Raw genomic sequence first — 18,157 nt, forward strand, 5'->3', positions numbered from 1 at the left:
CTCTGTTGGACTCATTTTGGACCATCACCGTCGGCTACTTACATGTAACAATAACTTCTTCCTTCCTTTCTTCCTTTGACAACCTACGATGTCTGCTTTTGATGGGAAACTGACTATCACAGAGATATTCTGGCGGGACCATTGTATATGGCTCAAAGAGTGCGGCTACAAACTACGGCCCCGCCTTCAACCAGACTGGACGCCGTCTTGGACGGGGACAAACAAGCTGTCCATGTTATGCGAGGATAGTGAGCGGGAATCCGTGAGTGCCCACCCCCAGATATTTTACTCAGGGAATGTTCATAGGAAGATTTTTTGTAGCGCGCTTACAATTTTATGGATGCTATGGATATGTCCTCTGGAAAGGTGGTTGCGCTGAAACTCATCAGACATTTGGATAACCCTCGTGAACTGGAAATTGGCACCTTTCTCTCAAATTCTACGGACCCTCGAAACCATTGTGTTCCAATCCTTCGAGTACTACCCGTTCCTAACGAGGACAATCACACTATTATCGTTATGCCATACCTACGGCCGTGGCACGACCCCCCATTCAGGACTACTGGCGAAGGTGTCCAGTTCTTCAAAGAGATGCTTGAAGTGCGTGTATATTGCATATGTCAGAGTAATGGCATCTAATACCCAGCTTCAGGCACTTCAGTTCCTTCACCATCATAATATTGCACATCGGTGAGGACCTTAAGCCTTCTTCGATATACAGTCTATGGTAAAACTTGCTGCAGTGACGGAGGACACACGAATATATTCATGGACGCTACGGATATGTTTCCAGATAGCTTTCATCCCCAGCGAAACGACCTGAAATACGATTATTCTGGTCCTGCATCGTACTACCGACGTACTGAACGACCACCAAAATATTATTTTATCGATTTTGGTCTGTCAAATCGTTACAATGTAGATGATCTTCCTGTTGTAGAGCCTGTTCTTGGAGGCGATCAAACGGTACCAGAGGCCATCGACATAACGTCACTGTGCGACCCATTTGCTGTCGATGTATATTATCTTGGCAATGCGCTGAGAGCCTTCCTGCCCGAAGTGGGTTACACCCGTCGAGAATCTGCAGCCACAACTTAATTTTGAGCTTTCTAGGGTACCACTGCAAACCACAAGATTCGAAAAGGGCTCCGAGGAATGAAGTCGTTTGGTTTTATGAAGCCTCTTGTGATGGCTATGGTAGAACCTGACCCTGCAAAGCGCATCAAGATCGACGAAGCTGTCGAAAGATTTACGGCTATCGAGAATGGCCTGAGCGCGATGACGCTGCGAGGCCGAGTTGCTTATAGCAGTGAACCTTTTTTCCTGCGCCCATTCAGAGCTGTCAGTCACTGGGCGTGGACTCTGAAGCTAATTGCGCGAGGAGTACCTGCTGTTCCTCATCAGAGTGCTTCAACTCACTGAATCCGCTGCTGTCGTTCTCGCTTTCATGATATCCCTGCTATCGCTTTCCTTTTGCTTAGATGAGTATATGTATTTTGATTCCAGTATCTACATGACATCTTCGGCAGCTTTTATCCACCCCTTAAACCGATGGCAACAATATCCGGTGTCTGGCTTCATTTCCTTGACCTTCAACTGTAGAATCGTGTTTCTGTCCACTGCTATCTCCGTTGCTTTGAACAACTGTCGGACAAGTGCTTAGACATGGGCGACGATATCGTTCCTCACTTCTTGTGGGCCCAGCCCCTTGCATGCAGTTGTCACTTCAATGACATGAGCAAATGTTCTGTTCGGCGTTGGAGATGCTTTTTTATATTTGTCCTCATCTCTCTGCGCGTTCGAATCATCTTTATCGATAATTTCAACGTATTTAATTTTTACAATTGCATATGACGTCAGCACACACCCTTTTAACCTACGCTGTCATGTCCAATAACCGTGGTGAGCGAGGGTCATGGCGTGGACGAGCCACGCGAAGCGTTACTGGGAATCTAAGACGACCGATGGAATATATACCTTCAGTCAGCCGGAGTAGCGGCCTAGACAAGGATGGAGACGTGTCAGTCATTACCATGATTCTCGCCGTGGTAGATAATAGACTAATTGCAGGCTGAAGGATTTCAAAGTGCAAGAAGAATACCGAGAGTTTATACAGGAAAAGGCATGACGCTAAGTCATCTAACAACGCGTGATAATCTTATGCTGCATTGTAGCTGAATGATGTTTGGAAGCGGTTCATTCTCGGGGACAACCAGACAGAGAAACAACGCACAGACGCCCAGGAGAACATATTAATTCTCTTCAGTACGGCATCTCACTGCTTATGCGTAGTTTTGCTGATGTAGAATCTGCAGGAAAGCTCAGAGAAGGCATATATGCCTGCGGAAGAAAAGACGGCTTTGCACTAGAAGGTACGGCAAGATTCCTTTTCCTCTGACAAAAAATTAAGCACCCTCTGCTTCAGCATATGAAACTTCCTTCCATCTAGCCATTCTTTTCAATGTTCACCGTCAGATTGGCTCCATCATCCCTCATCTTTTCGTCGACCTCTTACCCGCCAATGTCTCCGATGAAAAGGATCCGTCCGTTACCATCCTCGTTTGTCTTTTGTACCACCTCGTCGCCGAATACCCTTCTCAGATCACATACCGGCATTTCCTCGATTCCTTACCCTCAGTGTTCAAGTTCAAGGATACACCCGCCCATGCTTGGATCAAAAACCTATCTCAGTCCATACGAACGCGCAATTACGTCCATTTTGAATCTTTAACGCGCCAGTCCGCCCTGGTTGGTCTTGTTGGGGACAGATGTTCAGATCCGGCCGCTATTCAGCATGTCGAGCACCTAGCATTCTACTCTTTGGTCGATTCGTTGCATTCTCGCAATCGATCTACGACTTGGACAGTGCTACGATCTGCATATCGAGAACTATCGAGTCATCCCGAGTCGGAAACGCGTGCGTGGCTAACCAGGACTCTTGTCCTACATCTCGTCGCGTCCTCGAAGGTTGTCACTGATTTGGATGGCTGGTTGGAATCTGAAAGCCTTCTAGGTCATATTCGCCGGAAGGAAGGTATTGATGGACGTTGGATAGTTTGCAAAGTTCAATAACGCAAAATATCAACTGTACAACAATTTCTATACATTTACCTTGTTTACCTATTGACCGGAATGAATGCCCCGGGGTATACCCTACATGATATCAAGATGTGGTATCCTCTTTACCGGATCTTAACCTTGCTCATTAAATCTGCCAACTCATCCGTCGCATCGGGCTTTTTAGGCGTTGGCTCTTCGATTGTGCTCGCGAGAACAGCCTCCCGTTCTTCCTTTACTTCTTCTTTCTCTTCCTCCTCCTCAGCTTCTTCCTCTTCTTCTTCCTCCTCTTCACCATCGATAATCAATTTACCTCCCCGCTGCTTCATACTGAGCCCCACGGTTTCCAAACTCGCGTCATCTTCCTCTATATCATTCCACTGAAGCTCTAACAACTTCAATCCCTTGAGGTTCCCCGAGATGTGCTCCGCAAACAACACAAAGGTCTCCGTCTCTAAATTATTGTTCTGCAGCTGCAACGTGTGAAGTTTGGGGTTCGAACCCTCCGCAAGGGCAGTTATAAGCTGTGGAACTTCTCCGTCGCCCGACAGCACACAGTCTGAGAGGTTTAGAGTTGTCAGCTCGGGCCATGACACCAATGATTCTGTCCAAGCTTCTACGCCTGTCAACTGGCCCCCATCCGTGAAAGTGTTATCCTGCAAATCGATGTACTGGAGACCTGGGTTCTTTGCCAGCCCGCGTGCCAAAGCAGTGATCCCAGCCATACGTATCCCATTCTGCGGCATGTGAATCTTCGTGAGTGTCCCATGAGCCGCGAATGCCTCGGCCCATGATAGAGCCGAACCGTCTTCCAGACGATTCCGTCCACAGATGACCGTCCGAAGGTTCGATTTCTCCCCCTTGGATTTGCTGATCTTGGCTGATTCGAAGAGAGCATCGGCAAGAACTTTGCCACCTGCCGGGCCAAGGCCGTTGTTGTTCAGCTTGAGGACTTGGAAGCTACGATTGTTGGTGAGGAATGGGACGATGGGATCAACTGATCTTCCACCGAATGCGTTATCGCTCAAGTCGAGCTCAACGAGAGACGTCTTGTCGATTAAAGCATCGCAGATGGCGGTAAGGGCCAGGGGGATTTCAGAGATCAGACGACCGGTGAAAATGTCAGCCAGGTCTGCGATCTAGGACTTTGGGTTAAGCATGAGAACGACAGAGTCTTCTAGCACGTACTTTGAGGTTTGTAGCCTTTGACAGGAATTCTGCAAGCGCCACGGACGCGTCGACCCCAATTGTGTTGCCCCCCAAATGGATTTCTTCAATCTTCGTGGCATCGACACCAGCTAACAAAGGCTCGATGTCGGCTCGACTGTCAAGCTTAAGTCCTTGACCTTGCAGAGAAAGGATATTGGCCATTAGGGCTACAGAGATACAAGTATGTAGAGGACAAGATGAAAATGGGAACAAATAAATATATTGATCGGTCCGAAAAGGGTAACAATGCGGGGACAAATTTTTATGCTGGATCAAAAGCAGCCAATAAAGCCTCAGTCCACCCAGTATACGCGTCCTGAAAAGTTGCCACAGGAGCTTGTTCGATATGAACAAATGCACCGGTCGAACGATCCGCAGTGGCAGCCTCGTTGCAAACATTCGATTCCTCCACTCCGTTTACGAGCCTCCCAAAAATGTTATCCGTTGCGGCGAAAATACAAGGACTGTCCGACGGAAGCGAGATGTTCCAGTTCGGAAACGAATCCTTCAACTTCATCCGAATTCTCTTGATAGGTCTGTCGATGTCGTCTGCATACCATGTCGAATTTCCTTGAAACCGAGCTTTCATTAGGGTGTGTGGAACAAGTAGCGGGAAGACTTACTCAGACCACTTGATAGAAACATTTGATCAGTAGGGCAAGTATTGGGAGACTTTCCATGAAGCTGGATGAAAGCGCAACTACTCGTCGGGCAGCCGCCGTTGTCATTCTGCCATGCCCATATAGCCCTGCTCGCGGCACTGAAAGGCTCCTTCTGTAACGGATTTCAGAGTTTATTGGTTGGATAACAATGCGTGGACTTACGACGTCATGAGTGGGATCGGTTTTATAGTATGTAGTCCTCTTTGTCGATGGTACGCAATCCGTAGACGAATTATATGCCCTCCGATGTCTCCCAGAAATCAATAAACTCCTTGCGCCGGTCATGTTGAAAAGCGACACAGCTTGAGCGGGAGTTCTGAAGTCAAATAAAGGATGCGGCATCGCGAGGTGAATGTTACGTGTGATCCCATTGCGCGAGGAAGGGACGATAAATAAACCCCATCCCTTGTCATAAAACTTCATCTCGTTGACATATTTCTCAGAGAGCACGCAGTACGAGTCAAATATTGAAATGGTGTAGACGTCCTGGAGGCTGGGAGGAATTGCGACGGAAGTGCAGTTGTTATCGACGTATAAGAGCGAAGTGATCAAATCGTCCCATGACTCCAGCTGTGCAGAATCCGGTTGTGCTGCAGCATATGTCTCTAGGTTGTAATAATCCTTTCGAACAGTGTAATTGTTGAAGCAATCAGCCAAGTCGACCAGAGTGGTAATGGAGGAGTTGGCTAGGCAATTTGTTTCATTGGCTATGCAGCTGAGTCCACCGTATAGGACAGCCTGCAAAAGGCTACTTTTCATTGCCGCGAGATTGAATGGTGACTGGTGAAGGTGGCGGGTTGAGGGTGACGCTTATTGGTGAACATGTTCTTCGCACTGTAACGTCGTGATGCAATACTTACCGGAAGATGCCGAGCCGTTCATCGTTTACGAATAAGTACAGTCATGACAGGAAGTTTCGTATTCAGACTACAAAAGAAATGGACATGAAATATTGAAGGGAAAAGTTATTTAAGATGTTGCTTCAAGGACAGTCCGAAGAGATAGAAACACCGCCAAGCTGAGACACGACATCCTCAAGATCATTTCGAAGTCCCACAGAATCATCTGCCGCTGAATATTCTCGAGATGTCTTCTGTGCCATCTCCAACATATCTCGCACCGTCGTGCATCCCTCGTCCATGAACTTCAAGATGCCACCTGCTGCCATCAGGCCTACTTCTTTCTCCGTAAATGATTCATGATCGTCTGCATCAACGGGTCAGCGATAAATGGTGTCAGCTAGATGGGCTGAACTCATACATTCATCTTCGTCTAGAGGCGGCATTTGGAGGTACTGCGGTGGCACTGGCTTTCCTGTTTTCTCATAGTGGTCCTGCGAGTGAATGAACATGAAATCCAGGAAATAAGCTTCTCCGAGAAATATCCACCTTGATAGATTGTTGCATACGAACATTCAGCTTTTGAAGATCATACGCTTGTGCAATTTCCGTCGTGACGAGGGCCTTGGCCATTTCTTCCGTCATTCCAATTTGAAGTAAACTGTGGCGTATTGTTTGAGCAACCTAGATAGCGCACGAGAACAATGTACTCACAGATAGTACTTCCAACATATGTTCCTTTCATTCCGCTCAGAAATTGTTGGATAACCCAGTTTCGTGTTCGCAATCGTAATTATATCATGTGGAAATGGCCTCGTGTTCGTGTGGTCGCAGGAGTGCTCGGTTTCGGCCGTGAACAGGGAAGCCTTCAACCGGGGAATGACCACCTCGGAAGCTCTGTGAACTTCCGCAAGAGGAGTATCCGCGGTCACGTCGTGAAGTATGGCAAAAAGAGTCTTGTAAGAAGATAAGGCAGACATGTCGGTAAGTAGGATGTGGGGAGATAGGAGCAAGAGGCGATGGACCTGTGTACTTTATAGTGGTTCTGTGTGTGGCGCTGGTTCCATACTAGACACACAGTGGCATGTTGTTTTTCAAAGACACAAAGGCGCCGAAGAAAACAAAGACCTGATCAGAGAAGACAAAGGAACAGCGTGCCTCTGCGTGAGAGGCGAGAGTGGACCAAACAGGAAGGCGCTCGGGCCGGTCTGATAAGGCGGCGTTTCCCACTCTGGTGCGCGCGATCTTTCAATCGCGTCAAGTAACGGGCCAATATTCCCCATGAGCGGGCGGCGGGCACGTCTCTTATGAGTGGCAGAGAAATAGGCTTCAATCCGAGGTTTGATTGAAATGTAGAACGTATTGCCTACTAGCCGAAGAGTAATATCACCTGCCTTTACCGCCAGTGCCAGAGGATAGGACAAGATAATACTGGTTCTAACCCAATGGAGAACATCGAAGCACTGTGATAACGATACCCCATCCCAGAATCCCTTGCAAGTTGCTTCTCAGACAATATGATGTTCGACTGCAAAACCGAGTAAGCTTTTGAGACAGTACAAGTGCCTAAAAAGACGCTCACTTTTATCCTCAGCAAGGCCTGGCTCCTGACCACACATTCGGCTGACTTCTTCAAGACATTCCTGGCAAGTAGCGCTTAATTGTTATGATCGTTGCCCGAAAGGAAGCATACAGTCTCTCTTTCTTGTTACGATTAGAAATCGCCTGGTAGCCTCACCGTTATAAGGCTTGCGCTTCAACTGTTAATGCGCAATGGTTGATATTCCCAGAGGTTGGTCAGAGCAGGCTAATTGTTCCGCGAGAAGAAGAAAGCTAAATTCATGTCTACTCGGCCAGGATACCGATACAAGCAGTAGAACAAAGATAGGAATCCCAAACGCGTTATTAAATCCGGAATCTGTTGAGTGCACTCTTTTAGGTGGGTACCAATGTTTCTAAGGCGAAACAGGACGCAGGACGAGAAAAACGGAACGATTCTTGCAAGGATCTGAGGATAGTCTGAGCAGTGGGAAGAAAACAAGACATCAGAGACCGCCTATAAATTTTGAACAGAACCGACGTAGTCGAATACCAGGACACGGAAGCGAGGTGGAAGCAGTGTGATTAGATATGCGGAAAAATGGGCAAAGTAAAGGAGTTACGGGCGCAGAAATGAAGAGTTGGGGGCAGGAACAAAGGTCACGAAAGACATCTAGCTCATAAAGCCGTCTCTTGAGGATGTAAGTTGTCTGTTTACATGTGTCGCTTAGCGAATCCCGATAGCTGCTAGGTCCCGTATACTACATGGAATTGTTCACTGGAAGGCAAATCGAAGCAGCATTGATGAACCAGACAGAGACCCTAGAGAAATGCTTCGAGATCTTCTTGGAAACTATGTTGCTCAGGACCCACCTCGAGTATCTCTTTGAAGAACTGGACATCTTCTCTAACAAGACGTTGCACCACTCTGATCACTCTGATCACAAGACCGTCCTCATCTGGATGGGAAGCTTTTACATAGGTACGAGTTCCGCGAGTATCTACAAAGCGACTTGCAGGCTAGGAAGCTTTCAGAGGATAAGAACCCTATGGTTGCAAGGGCTGAAGCCTTTTCTGCACGGGTAAGAAAGGTCAGACGGCCAATCTGTCTCGTCTGGATTGTCGTACTGTTTATGGCATCCATGAGGTGTTACGCTGGAGAAATATTGATATATCAATCCCAACTTTAATGTAAAGGGGGTCAGTCAAGCATACCGTAGCCCATTGACCTATCCTCACAAAACGGTGAAGTCTTGGTGCCAGTCTCGGTCTGAATAAACCCATGGTCGCAGGTCGTACCTCTTCCAATCACAGATAATGATCATGCAAAAAAATCTGTGTTTGGTCAGAGTCTTGGCGTGGTGGGACGTTGTGATGGTCAAGAAGAGAGCTAGAATAGACTTGAAACCCTCAAAATTGAATGTGCGCCCTGTGATGCTCGAAGTAAATAGGAATCTGGAAACTGAGGCAAACTGCAAGTACATACCACAGATGGGGGTAGTCGGCTTGTGGCCGAGTGTTTCTCACGCCGATAAGGGCATGCATGCCTGCCGTCGTGCCTGCCTTATCCCTCGTCTCTTACCGTCGTCGAGCACGCCTCCGTGCGATGGAAAAGAACACGTCATCTCCATTGCCTAGGAGGCTACGACAGACTTCACGTTCGATTGGAATCGTTATTCTTGTCTTCTTCCTCGTCCCAATTGCTATCACCCGGTCATTCTTCACCACACCCCATTTACCTGCACATGCTGCAGCGACAATTGCGCGATGCCAGCACCTGCAACAGCCTGCAGGACCGCCCGCAAACTTCTATGATAGGTCTGAGAACGACCGATTCGTGCCGGGAACCAAGCCAACCCTCATAAAGAACGCGAAGATATGGACGGGATTGCACAACGGGACGCAGATACTAGAGGCGGACATTCTCATTGACAAGGGCCTTATTATGGGCGTTGGAAGCTTTGGGTATGACCAACTTGAGGCGTATGGTAGTAGTCTTGAAGTGGTTAATGCACACGGTGCTTGGGTCACTCCCGGCATCGTGGACCTCCATTCTCATTTGGGTGATTACCCATCGCCTGAACTTGAGGGTGCTTCGGACGGCAACTCTGTCCAGGGCACCGCGCAACCATGGCTTCGAAGCTTGGACGGTCTAAATACTCACGACGATTCATACCCTCTATCCATTGCTGGTGGTGTTACAACAGCCCTAGTGTTACCTGGTTCAGCCAATGCTATCGGTGCGTGTGTTGCATATGGAATGCCCACAGTTAATCTGACAGTGTACAGGTGGCCAGGCATTCGTAATCAAACTCCGTCATACTGAGGAGAGATCTCCATCCTCGATGCTTCTTGAGCCGCCTTATCAAATCAATAACTCTTTTCCTGACCCCAGTCTGCCGCCAAGATGGCGCCATATGAAGTACGTTGCTAGCTTTGATAATAGCGCGGGAACTGACTGGTTATGTCCTACGTAGACACGCCTGCGGTAAGTGACTGGTGTAGAACTGTCTGCCAGCGCGTGTTCATGATCATTCGCGTTGATAGGTGAAAACCCCAGTACGTCATATTTCGTCAACGTCGGCTACGGTCTATTGATCCTCCTGGCCAGGTAGGGTTTACGGTGTAAACCGAATGGACACAACTTGGGCATTCCGAGAAGCGTGAGGTCTCCACTGACTTTAATACACATTCTGCAGTTCACCCCTTCCTAGGTACAATACCGCTTTTCAAATCAAACGAAAGCAGGACGCGTACTGTTCCAAGGCAATGAGTGGGCAGTGGAAAGGCCTTGGGGACTATCCGGAGGATCTCCAGTGGGAAGCTTTGGTCGATGTTCTTCGAGGGCATGTCAAAGTGAGCATTGCGGTGTCGGTAACAATATCATGCCTACTGAAAAGAAATGTTGCAGGTCAATATTCATTGCTACGAAACTGTTGACTTGAACGACTTGGTCCGCGTAAGCCGTCGTCATCTCACTCAACACTAGTATCGTTGCTGACCCTCACTAGCTTTCCAATGAATTCCAGTTTCCTATTGCTGCCTTTCACCACGCTCACGAAACATACCTTGTCCCAGATCTATTGAAGAAAGCCTATGGTATGCAGCATCTGAATACAGACGACGGTTAACTCAAGAATCCTGTGCAGGTCAAACGCCAGCTGTTGCTCTGTTTGCCACTAATGGAAGGTATGCATTCATATGTTTCGCTTTGTAGTCGCTTCGGGCACCTCATCTGGGTGTCAGGTATAAGAGAGAGGCTTATAGGCAGTCAGAATTTGCGCCAAGAATTCTCGCCAATAACGGGTTGCAAGTAGTGATGAAGGTTCGTCTGAATTCATCTGACAAGTCATGAAGCGTCATCTCCTCTCTTCGACAGAGTGACCATTCTGTTTTGAACTCGCGATTTTTGCTGTATGAAGCCCAGCAGGCTCACTACTATGGCTTGGCGGACAACTTGGCCATAGCCTCTGTGACTAGCACTTCCGCCGAAATTATGGGAATGGGTCACCGAATTGGATACGTCAGAAAAGGTGAATGCTATAAAAACTTCTATTGCTCTTGGGCGTGATATCTGACAAATCCTCTAGGATGGGATGCCGGTGAGAATAATCGTTGCGCTCATTTTTTCGGTGCTAGAATATTTCCTCAGATCTCGTTATTTGGGACAGTCATCCATTATCTTTGGGAGCGACCCCGTCCCAGGTCTTCATTGATGGCATCCCTCAGCTCGAATCGGCGTATGTCGCTCACAAGCCCCAGTCTTTCCAAGAAGTGCCCAAGGTGCCCAGTTTCGATGATGAGGCCAAACAAGCCCTCAAGTACGATGGTCTGCCACCTCTATCTCCAAGCAAAAGTGTGTCAGATATAACAGCATTCACCAATGTCAAGTCCGTCTTCTCTCGATCTCCCGTCCAAACCATCCAGCGCATCTTTGACTTCCCAAAGAAAGATGGTGTAGTCCTTGTGCGTAAAGGAACAGTAATATGCTCTGGATCATATACAGAGTGTTTCGACGCCAGTATTCTTAGTAGCGCAAAGCCGCATCTAGTCGATCTCGAAGGCGGATCGATTTCTCCTGGTCTAGTATCTTTTGGCTCGCCTCTAGGTTTGGAACACATCGACCAAGAACCTTCGACAAATGACGGGAGCGTTTTCGATCCGTTGATCAAGACAGTACCAAAGATAATTGGAGATACCCTCATTCGCGCCGTGGACGGGCTACAGTATACCACCCGAGATGCACTGTACGCGATAAGCTTATCTTCAGCTTATTTTTGGTGATTTCTGATTGCTTTGGTGTTTTAGTCTAGCTTACCGCTCGGGAGTGACGTCTGCCATTGTGGCGCCCCGTGCCCAGAAGTTCTATTCTGGGTTGGGTACATTCTTCTCCACCGGAGCTGAACACAAACTTGAGACTGGTGCTGTTCTACAGGAGGTCACGGCTTTGCACGTCGCCGTGAGGCATTTCGGTGCCCCCAGCATTAGCACGCAGATAGCTGCTCTTCGTCGGCTCTTACTTGGTCCATATGAAGGAGATTCAGGTGAATGGTTTGAGAAAGTGACAACGGTACGTCAATTGTATCTGTGTAAGTAGCGTATATTAACTAACATTTGAACAGGGAGCCATCCCACTTGTTGTTGAGGCCCATAGCGCGGATGTGATTGCTACGCTTGTTCTGCTAAAGAAGGAAATCAATCGCACAAAGGGAACGGACATACAATTGACAATAACTGGTGCGACTGAAGCTCATCTGCTTGCCAAAGAACTCGGGGAAGCAGGTGTTGGTGTCGTGCTTAGTCCATCTCGTCCTTTCCCTTACACCTGGGAGGACCGTAGAATGTAAGCTCTCTTATTACGTTCCGATCATGTACGTACTCATGGGAGAAACGTCAGATTGCCAGGACCCCCTCTAACCGAGCATAGTGCTATTTCCTTGCTCTTGTCGCACAATGTCACTGTTGGCATCGGTATTGAAGAAATTTGGAGTGCTCGTAATACCCGATTTGACGTTGCTTGGGTAAATGGGCCATCGATTATGTGTTTGGAAGCCACTAATTTGCATATGCTCTAGGCATCTCTTGAAGCTGATGGGAAAATCACCAAAGAGGAAGCCCTTGCCTTGTCTTCAATAAACCTGGAGAAATTACTGGTAGGAAGCGTTGGTAAAGCCACCGATCTCGTGGCGACGCGCGGGGGTGATATACTAGAGCTAGAGTCGAAAGTTGTTGCTGTGATCTCTCCTCAGCGAGGATTTGTCCATATTTTTTGAATATCCCTTAGACAATTTACATGCTAAGTTATATACTGATCTAACAGGACAATTTTTACAGTGTTACTTTCAATGTTCTTAAGTTCGCGCCTCGCATGTGCGCGAGGGATGTCCGGGGATATCCGAATATTTGATCTCCGCTTTAACTAGGACTATATAAGCGATGCGTTGGTAAATTTTTTCTCTCCAAGTGTCCGACTCAACCATCGAAGCGTCAGCTCCGGCTGCAGGCGTTAACTCGTCTGTATGACGTTTTTACTTTCATAGTTGAGGGAGCGAAGGTGCGCCTTTCGGGGTAGCACTCACGAGAAAGAGCAACATCATCTAGCTCGCTTTGTGTCCGAGTCCGCCTCGGCGTCGATTTGGATACAAGGTTTGATGTAGGGTGGTGCGTGCGTCGTCATATTCCTGTATCCTGCCGTACCCCATCTCCTTGGTGTGCTACTATGTGGCGTTGACGGTCTGGTAAAACCATGACGAAGACATTTTTCTACCCTTTGTATTCAAATTTGTTGTTTTCGTATCTAGAAATGATTATCTTTTCTCTGTTCAATTAAATAATAAATCTTATGCTTTCAACATGTATGATATCCACGATGTCCAGCAACTCCTTGCTGTGGTGTATCTTGGCCAGGACATTTTCCGTGAGATTCACCCTGTTGTTAAATGACCACGTCGTTAAACAGAACGTGAAAGTCTGCTATTAAACAAGACATTGACTCGCGAGCAGAGGAGCGTTCAGGTGAGACGTCCCCTGTTTGTCAAAACCTGTTGAACTACTTAACATTTCCAACGGTCGAGCAAATTAGCGCATACGAAGGTTCCCAAGGCATTGTAGACATTGACCATACTACGAACCCGCGGGCAGTAGTAAGTACGTACAGAGTAATAGTACAGCTATGTAGCTTGTGTCCGAAAAGTCCAATAACTCAAATCTCAACGATATCTCCTCCCCCCCCCCCCCGGGCAAAGTTTCAACATCGTGTCATATCCATTACAAGCCGCAAGCCGATGCAGCAACTTGGGTCGCCGTACCCTGCACCGTTCCAAACTCAACTGCGTGTCCGCCTGTCAAAGCATCTAATGTGGCCTGCGAAGTGTAGAATCCTGACAGCGCATGGTCAATTGCTATTACCGTAGCGGTGAGACCGTTGTATGACAACTGCCAGCAAGTCCCACAGTTCGGACTGTTCCATCCCGCGATGGAATCAGATGATGTGATGTTAGGGAAGGTGGGAAGGGAGCCGTATGTGGTGAATCCCTTGGTCAGGAGACCATTAGCGCCGTTGGAACAAGCGACATTGGCGAGTGAGTTGGTGCTAATGCCATAGCCACTATCGTAGCCAATTGTAACGGCAAAGGCGGAGGAAGGGATGAGGGCGAGGGCGAGAGTAGAGAACAACTTCATTGTTGGGTGGTTAGGTAGGAGTGAAGAAATGCGAGATATTATTTCCATCCTCTTATACCTTTTTGCAAGCCAAATCCAGGAACCCATGAAGCTAGAATCATTCACACCCCGGAAAAAGATGACCGTCTAGTGCATACGAATCCAATAGCTGAAAGAATTCAAAGATGGTCTCGTGTCTCCAATCCAATACTGTCTTCGAAACCAGAACGGACGGCTTGTGAAACCCGAGTTCAAGGCCAAGCCGAAGCGAAATGAAGTTAAATTAACGACTCGTATCGCGATCGGTCGTTGCAAGAGTATTTGCCCAGTACGCGATGATGAGACAGACGCGTAGACGGAAGATTGGAATAGAAATGGAAATCAAGAATATGAGCATTCAGTCCGCCTACTCATTGGATTACTGCACGCTGCAATTTTTCTGCGATGAAATCAGTAAACACGTTCGAAGAAAGATCGGCAGGTTTGTCAGAGGCATCCCTCGTTCTCGATAAACATAGCACCACCGTCGTATTGTAAGGTCCCCGGGAATCATCTTGTGCTGCTGAGGGCACCTAAGGCCGTTAAGTTGTTATTAAAACCAGAATAACAGAAGAGCTAGAAGGTACCAGAAGCAATCGAATAAATGGTCATTTGTCACCTCCATGACAATCACGGAGCTGAGTACATCGTGTGATACGCTTAATAGTCGGAGTCAGAGCGACCGATTATCGACGATTATGAGGTCGATTATGGTCGATTACGATCATTCCCACGATTATGGTCCTCATAATCGTTGTCATAATCGTTTTCATAATTGTCCCATAATCATCTACTCTGACTCCCACTAATATATAAAGACTGCCAAAGAATTGAGGGTCTCTCGAGTCTCCGGTCATGCAAAGAGAGGGCAGAACGTTCAAGACCGTGGGTAGCGATGAGCTACAGACAATCTAGAGCCTTGATGATCTTTGCCAGAAGCCAGACCAATGACCATTTCCCTGAGCCTTGTGAGAGCAAGACTGAAGTCAGCTGTTGTGATTTTCATTTCGTTATGAAAGACGCACTCCGATGTCCCATTCAACCTGATGCATTCAAATAATGAGCAAGTGTGTTTGTGCGTCGCGTTTTCTAGTCAAGTAATCGATAGTAGATAATCGAAGTAGTCAAACAAGCACAGCCTCAGTGCATCTCTCGAAATTTGATCAGTGTCGATCCTTCACCGCAGATCTGCTTCATATGAGATTTCAAAACGTGATTTGACTGTACTACAGGAAGTACTAGTAGGTAGAGCAAAGAATAAGTGTCCAACTATGTTTGTATCTGGTGCTATGTCCTAAACTCCAATAAACCGGCGATGCCAGTGAACCTCATATGCCCTCCATGTCGTGATGTGTCCATTACAAGCCGCAAGCCGACGCAGCGACTTGGGTCGCACTAGCCTGCACCGTTCCAAGTTCGACCGCAAGCCCGTTCGTCAAATCATCCAATGCAGCCTGTGAGGTGTAAAATCCCGACAACGCATGGTCAATTGCTAGCACCGTAATCGTGCGACCGTTGTACGTCAACTGCCAACAAGTCCCACAGTTCGGGCTGTTCCACCCCGCGATGGAGTCAGATGATGTGATGTACGGGAAAGTGGGAAGGGAGCCGTATGTGGTGAATCCCTTGGTCAGGAGACCATTAACGCCGTCGGAGCAAGCGACATTGGCGAGGGAGTTGCTGGCGACACCGTAGCCGTTATCATAGCCAACTGTCACGGCAAGGGCGGAGGAAGGGATGAGGGCGAGAGCGAGAGTAGAGAAGAACTTCATCGTTGTATATCGGATTATGAGCGGTTTGAAAGGCTCTTTGGCTGCGTTGGTAATGCAGGTAGGAGTGAAGAATTGCGAGGCACTATTTTCTAGCTTTTATAGCCATATGCAAGGAATATCCAGGAGCTCATGAAGCTCAAGTTATTCGCACCCCGGAAGAAGATGTCCGTCTTGTTCATGTAAAGGGCAATGAGTCTAGGCAGAAATCACCCCGAGTACGGTCCCATGTCTCCGACAGTGGAGTCTTGCAAGGATTAGAACATAGGTCTGAAACCCGAGTTTTGAGAGCATTTACCGCCAACCTCCGACAAACACGCAATCAATCAAGCCCTCATATTGCGATAGGCCATCGTTCAAGCGTTTGCATAACGACAGGACCGATGAGGCACACACATCGGTAAAGGCGTAGAGGTACGTATTCATAATGTGAGTAGCAAGTACTTCTAGCGCGGTGGAAGATAGTCACGACCCCAGGCAAGCTCGGCAGATTTTACTTGGCCCGGAAGAACCTCGCATCCTCAATAACGAAGCACCGCTGTCACATTGTCCAGGGTACTCGAGAACCATCGTGCTCTGTTGACGGACACTCAAGACCGAGAAATGAGACCCAGAAGTCATTTGAATAGTCATTTGTTCAGTCTTGGAGAGGGACACACCGTATGATATGATGACGACTGTACCATTAGCCGATGAACTCTCGTGAAGACGGCAGAATGTTCAAGAGCGCAAGTATTGCGGAGGAATTGCGTTGGACACACCTTAATGTCTTTTGTCAGCTGACTCTAGCGCAGGGTAAAGTCAACTACACTTCGAATTCGTTTGTCGTGCATCAGCTCCCAGTCTTTCCGAACCAGTGCGTTCTATTAGGCTCTAATTTAAGTGGTATAACATGAATATCAATCAAAGATTCCCCAGAGATGACACGAAGTGTGAGAGACCTAATTAGGCTTTTTGCATATTGCGAGGTACATCGGTGTGAAAAGCTGTTAGATAAAACTCAGCGTCAGCCATAAACCTAAAGACTGAACAATACCTTCGTCTGTCCACCTTTGACTAAAGAGTCACCAGCCACCTTGAGCTCCTCGCACACCTCCCACGTTCCCTTAGGAATGATACGGAGGAACTCCAACAAGCGCAGACCATTATGGCTGACGAACTTGCCGCTCGCACTCGTTCTCCACACAAGTATCAAATCCCAGAATGTTTGTGCCTTCTGGAAATCACCCTCCAGAGGGTAGTACCACGTGACGGGGTCCGGACGCTCAGCGAGGTCCTCTTCGTGGAGAATCTCAAATCCAACGGTCTTCATAGCTTGGCGTGCAAGGCGAAGTGGTCGCATCTCAGGAATGCCATTACCGATCTCGATACCATGGGCCAGCTCCTTGTGGGAAGGTATCGAAGGGTCCCAGGCATCGGTCATACACCATTCATAGACACCGAACTGTGGAAGAGAATCTTAGTCATGATTATCAAGTCAGAAAGAGAACTTACAATTCCTCCAGGCTTTAATACTTTCATTATTTCACCATACACACCTTCCCATGTAGGAGCATGTACCGTCGCCTCGATAGCATAGACTAATAACTGTGGTCAGACACCTGTGCAATGCGACGGAAGCAAATAAAAATCACCAGCATCGAACGAGTTCTCTCCAAACTGTTCCGCCAGCTTCATGAAATCTCCTTTGACGAAAGTAACCCGCTCTTCCAGGCCGGCATTTTTGGTGTGCTTACGTGCTTTGGAGATTTGGTAGTCGTTGTTATTGAGGCCCACAATGTTAACATCGGCGAAACGGGCAATTTCGCGGGCGGGTCCACCGACACCACATCCGACGTCGAGAACGCGCATACCAGGCTTCAAATTCATCTGAGCAGCGAGGTAGTGCTCATGACGTGCAAGTGACGCTGCGAAACTTTCGCCCTTATAAAATCTTGAGAAGTGGAACGACTGGGACCATGCGTATTCATAAATTTGAGTGACGGCGTCGTAGTACCCTATTGTTTATTAGAATGCATGACCATTACAGGAGATTGAATCTGCACACCGTTTACAACGTCTGTATATCCTTCGACCCTGTTGTCCGTGTGAGCTTCCTTCTCCTGGGACAAGTCCTTCGACCAGAATTTGGTGTAGTTTTCGATACGAGCACCAACACGACCTTCTGCATCAGGAGCGGGAGCAGCCATATTTGTTGAAAATGTGGAGAAGGAAGACGTTGAAGGAAAAGAGTGTGGGAGGAGGTAAGAAGTTCAGGAGCAGGAAAGGAAGTTTATATTTGAACCGCCAAATGGTCTGATCATTGATTTTTTTTCGGTGCAAAAACGATCCACTTCCGGATCGAGTTCTCACGCGATGTTACGTTGCGTCTATGTCAATGTCA

The 18,157-nt window shown here is 47.7% G+C and overlaps 9 protein-coding genes across 9 annotated transcripts; 3 read left to right on the top strand and 6 right to left on the bottom strand.

Annotated features, from left to right (window-relative positions):
• Positions 1-6: 6 nt before the first annotated feature.
• Positions 7-1,874, top strand: EV420DRAFT_1516065 (uncharacterized protein). The gene is made up of 5 exons (XM_060471918.1): positions 7-262; positions 322-600; positions 653-690; positions 744-1,059; positions 1,114-1,874. Exons 1-5 carry the CDS (start codon positions 89-91, stop codon positions 1,420-1,422), a joined length of 1,116 nt encoding a protein of 371 aa, XP_060335483.1. The 5' UTR covers positions 7-88; the 3' UTR covers positions 1,423-1,874.
• EV420DRAFT_1038279 (uncharacterized protein) lies at positions 1,637-3,127 on the top strand. The gene is made up of 5 exons (XM_060465467.1): positions 1,637-2,020; positions 2,071-2,122; positions 2,175-2,265; positions 2,316-2,372; positions 2,426-3,127. The coding sequence occupies exons 1-5, from the start codon at positions 1,851-1,853 to the stop codon at positions 3,070-3,072; spliced, it is 1,017 nt and encodes a 338-aa protein (XP_060335484.1). The 5' UTR covers positions 1,637-1,850; the 3' UTR covers positions 3,073-3,127.
• A 55-nt stretch (positions 3,128-3,182) lies between these two features.
• EV420DRAFT_1637931 (uncharacterized protein) lies at positions 3,183-4,428 on the bottom strand (the record flags this gene model as incomplete). Its single annotated transcript, XM_060476774.1, has 2 exons — positions 3,183-4,196; positions 4,246-4,428. The coding sequence occupies 2 exons, from the start codon at positions 4,426-4,428 to the stop codon at positions 3,183-3,185; spliced, it is 1,197 nt and encodes a 398-aa protein (XP_060335485.1).
• Positions 4,429-4,465: 37 nt separating this feature from the next.
• Positions 4,466-5,782, bottom strand: EV420DRAFT_1516074 (uncharacterized protein). The gene is made up of 3 exons (XM_060471919.1): positions 5,091-5,782; positions 4,890-5,040; positions 4,466-4,836 (listed from the first exon to the last, which is right to left on the bottom strand). The coding sequence occupies exons 1-3, from the start codon at positions 5,685-5,687 to the stop codon at positions 4,529-4,531; spliced, it is 1,056 nt and encodes a 351-aa protein (XP_060335486.1). The 5' UTR covers positions 5,688-5,782; the 3' UTR covers positions 4,466-4,528.
• Positions 5,783-5,801: 19 nt separating this feature from the next.
• Positions 5,802-7,014, bottom strand: EV420DRAFT_1516075 (uncharacterized protein). The gene is made up of 4 exons (XM_060471920.1): positions 6,482-7,014; positions 6,317-6,428; positions 6,189-6,261; positions 5,802-6,134 (listed from the first exon to the last, which is right to left on the bottom strand). The coding sequence occupies exons 1-4, from the start codon at positions 6,745-6,747 to the stop codon at positions 5,911-5,913; spliced, it is 675 nt and encodes a 224-aa protein (XP_060335487.1). The 5' UTR covers positions 6,748-7,014; the 3' UTR covers positions 5,802-5,910.
• A 1,805-nt stretch (positions 7,015-8,819) lies between these two features.
• On the top strand, positions 8,820-12,653 carry EV420DRAFT_1516082 (carbohydrate esterase family 9 protein). Its single transcript, XM_060471921.1, has 17 exons — positions 8,820-9,546; positions 9,596-9,728; positions 9,784-9,794; positions 9,854-9,865; positions 9,918-9,969; positions 10,021-10,162; positions 10,218-10,265; positions 10,318-10,405; positions 10,456-10,495; positions 10,553-10,631; positions 10,686-10,839; positions 10,897-10,908; positions 10,959-11,553; positions 11,615-11,876; positions 11,929-12,149; positions 12,204-12,327; positions 12,382-12,653. Exons 1-17 carry the CDS (start codon positions 8,850-8,852, stop codon positions 12,577-12,579), a joined length of 2,868 nt encoding a protein of 955 aa, XP_060335488.1. The 5' UTR covers positions 8,820-8,849; the 3' UTR covers positions 12,580-12,653.
• Positions 12,654-13,573: 920 nt separating this feature from the next.
• On the bottom strand, positions 13,574-13,987 carry EV420DRAFT_1475852 (immunomodulatory protein; the record flags this gene model as incomplete). Its single annotated transcript, XM_060469296.1, has 1 exon — positions 13,574-13,987. One exon carries the CDS (start codon positions 13,985-13,987, stop codon positions 13,574-13,576), a length of 414 nt encoding a protein of 137 aa, XP_060335489.1.
• Positions 13,988-14,966: 979 nt separating this feature from the next.
• Positions 14,967-16,153, bottom strand: EV420DRAFT_1038586 (Cerato-platanin). The gene is made up of 2 exons (XM_060465468.1): positions 15,031-16,153; positions 14,967-14,970 (listed from the first exon to the last, which is right to left on the bottom strand). The coding sequence occupies exon 1, from the start codon at positions 15,775-15,777 to the stop codon at positions 15,364-15,366; it is 414 nt and encodes a 137-aa protein (XP_060335490.1). The 5' UTR covers positions 15,778-16,153; the 3' UTR covers positions 14,967-14,970; positions 15,031-15,363.
• Positions 16,154-16,715: 562 nt separating this feature from the next.
• EV420DRAFT_1618268 (S-adenosyl-L-methionine-dependent methyltransferase) lies at positions 16,716-17,963 on the bottom strand (the record flags this gene model as incomplete). The annotated part of the gene is made up of 5 exons (XM_060475319.1): positions 16,716-16,760; positions 16,811-17,218; positions 17,269-17,354; positions 17,409-17,771; positions 17,822-17,963. 5 exons carry the CDS (start codon positions 17,961-17,963, stop codon positions 16,716-16,718), a joined length of 1,044 nt encoding a protein of 347 aa, XP_060335491.1.
• Positions 17,964-18,157: the final 194 nt, after the last annotated feature.

The sequence above is a fragment of the Desarmillaria tabescens genome (assembly GCF_030435595.1).
Source record: "Desarmillaria tabescens strain CCBAS 213 chromosome Unknown EV420scaffold_6, whole genome shotgun sequence".
Taxonomy (NCBI): Eukaryota; Fungi; Basidiomycota; class Agaricomycetes; order Agaricales; family Physalacriaceae; genus Desarmillaria; species Desarmillaria tabescens.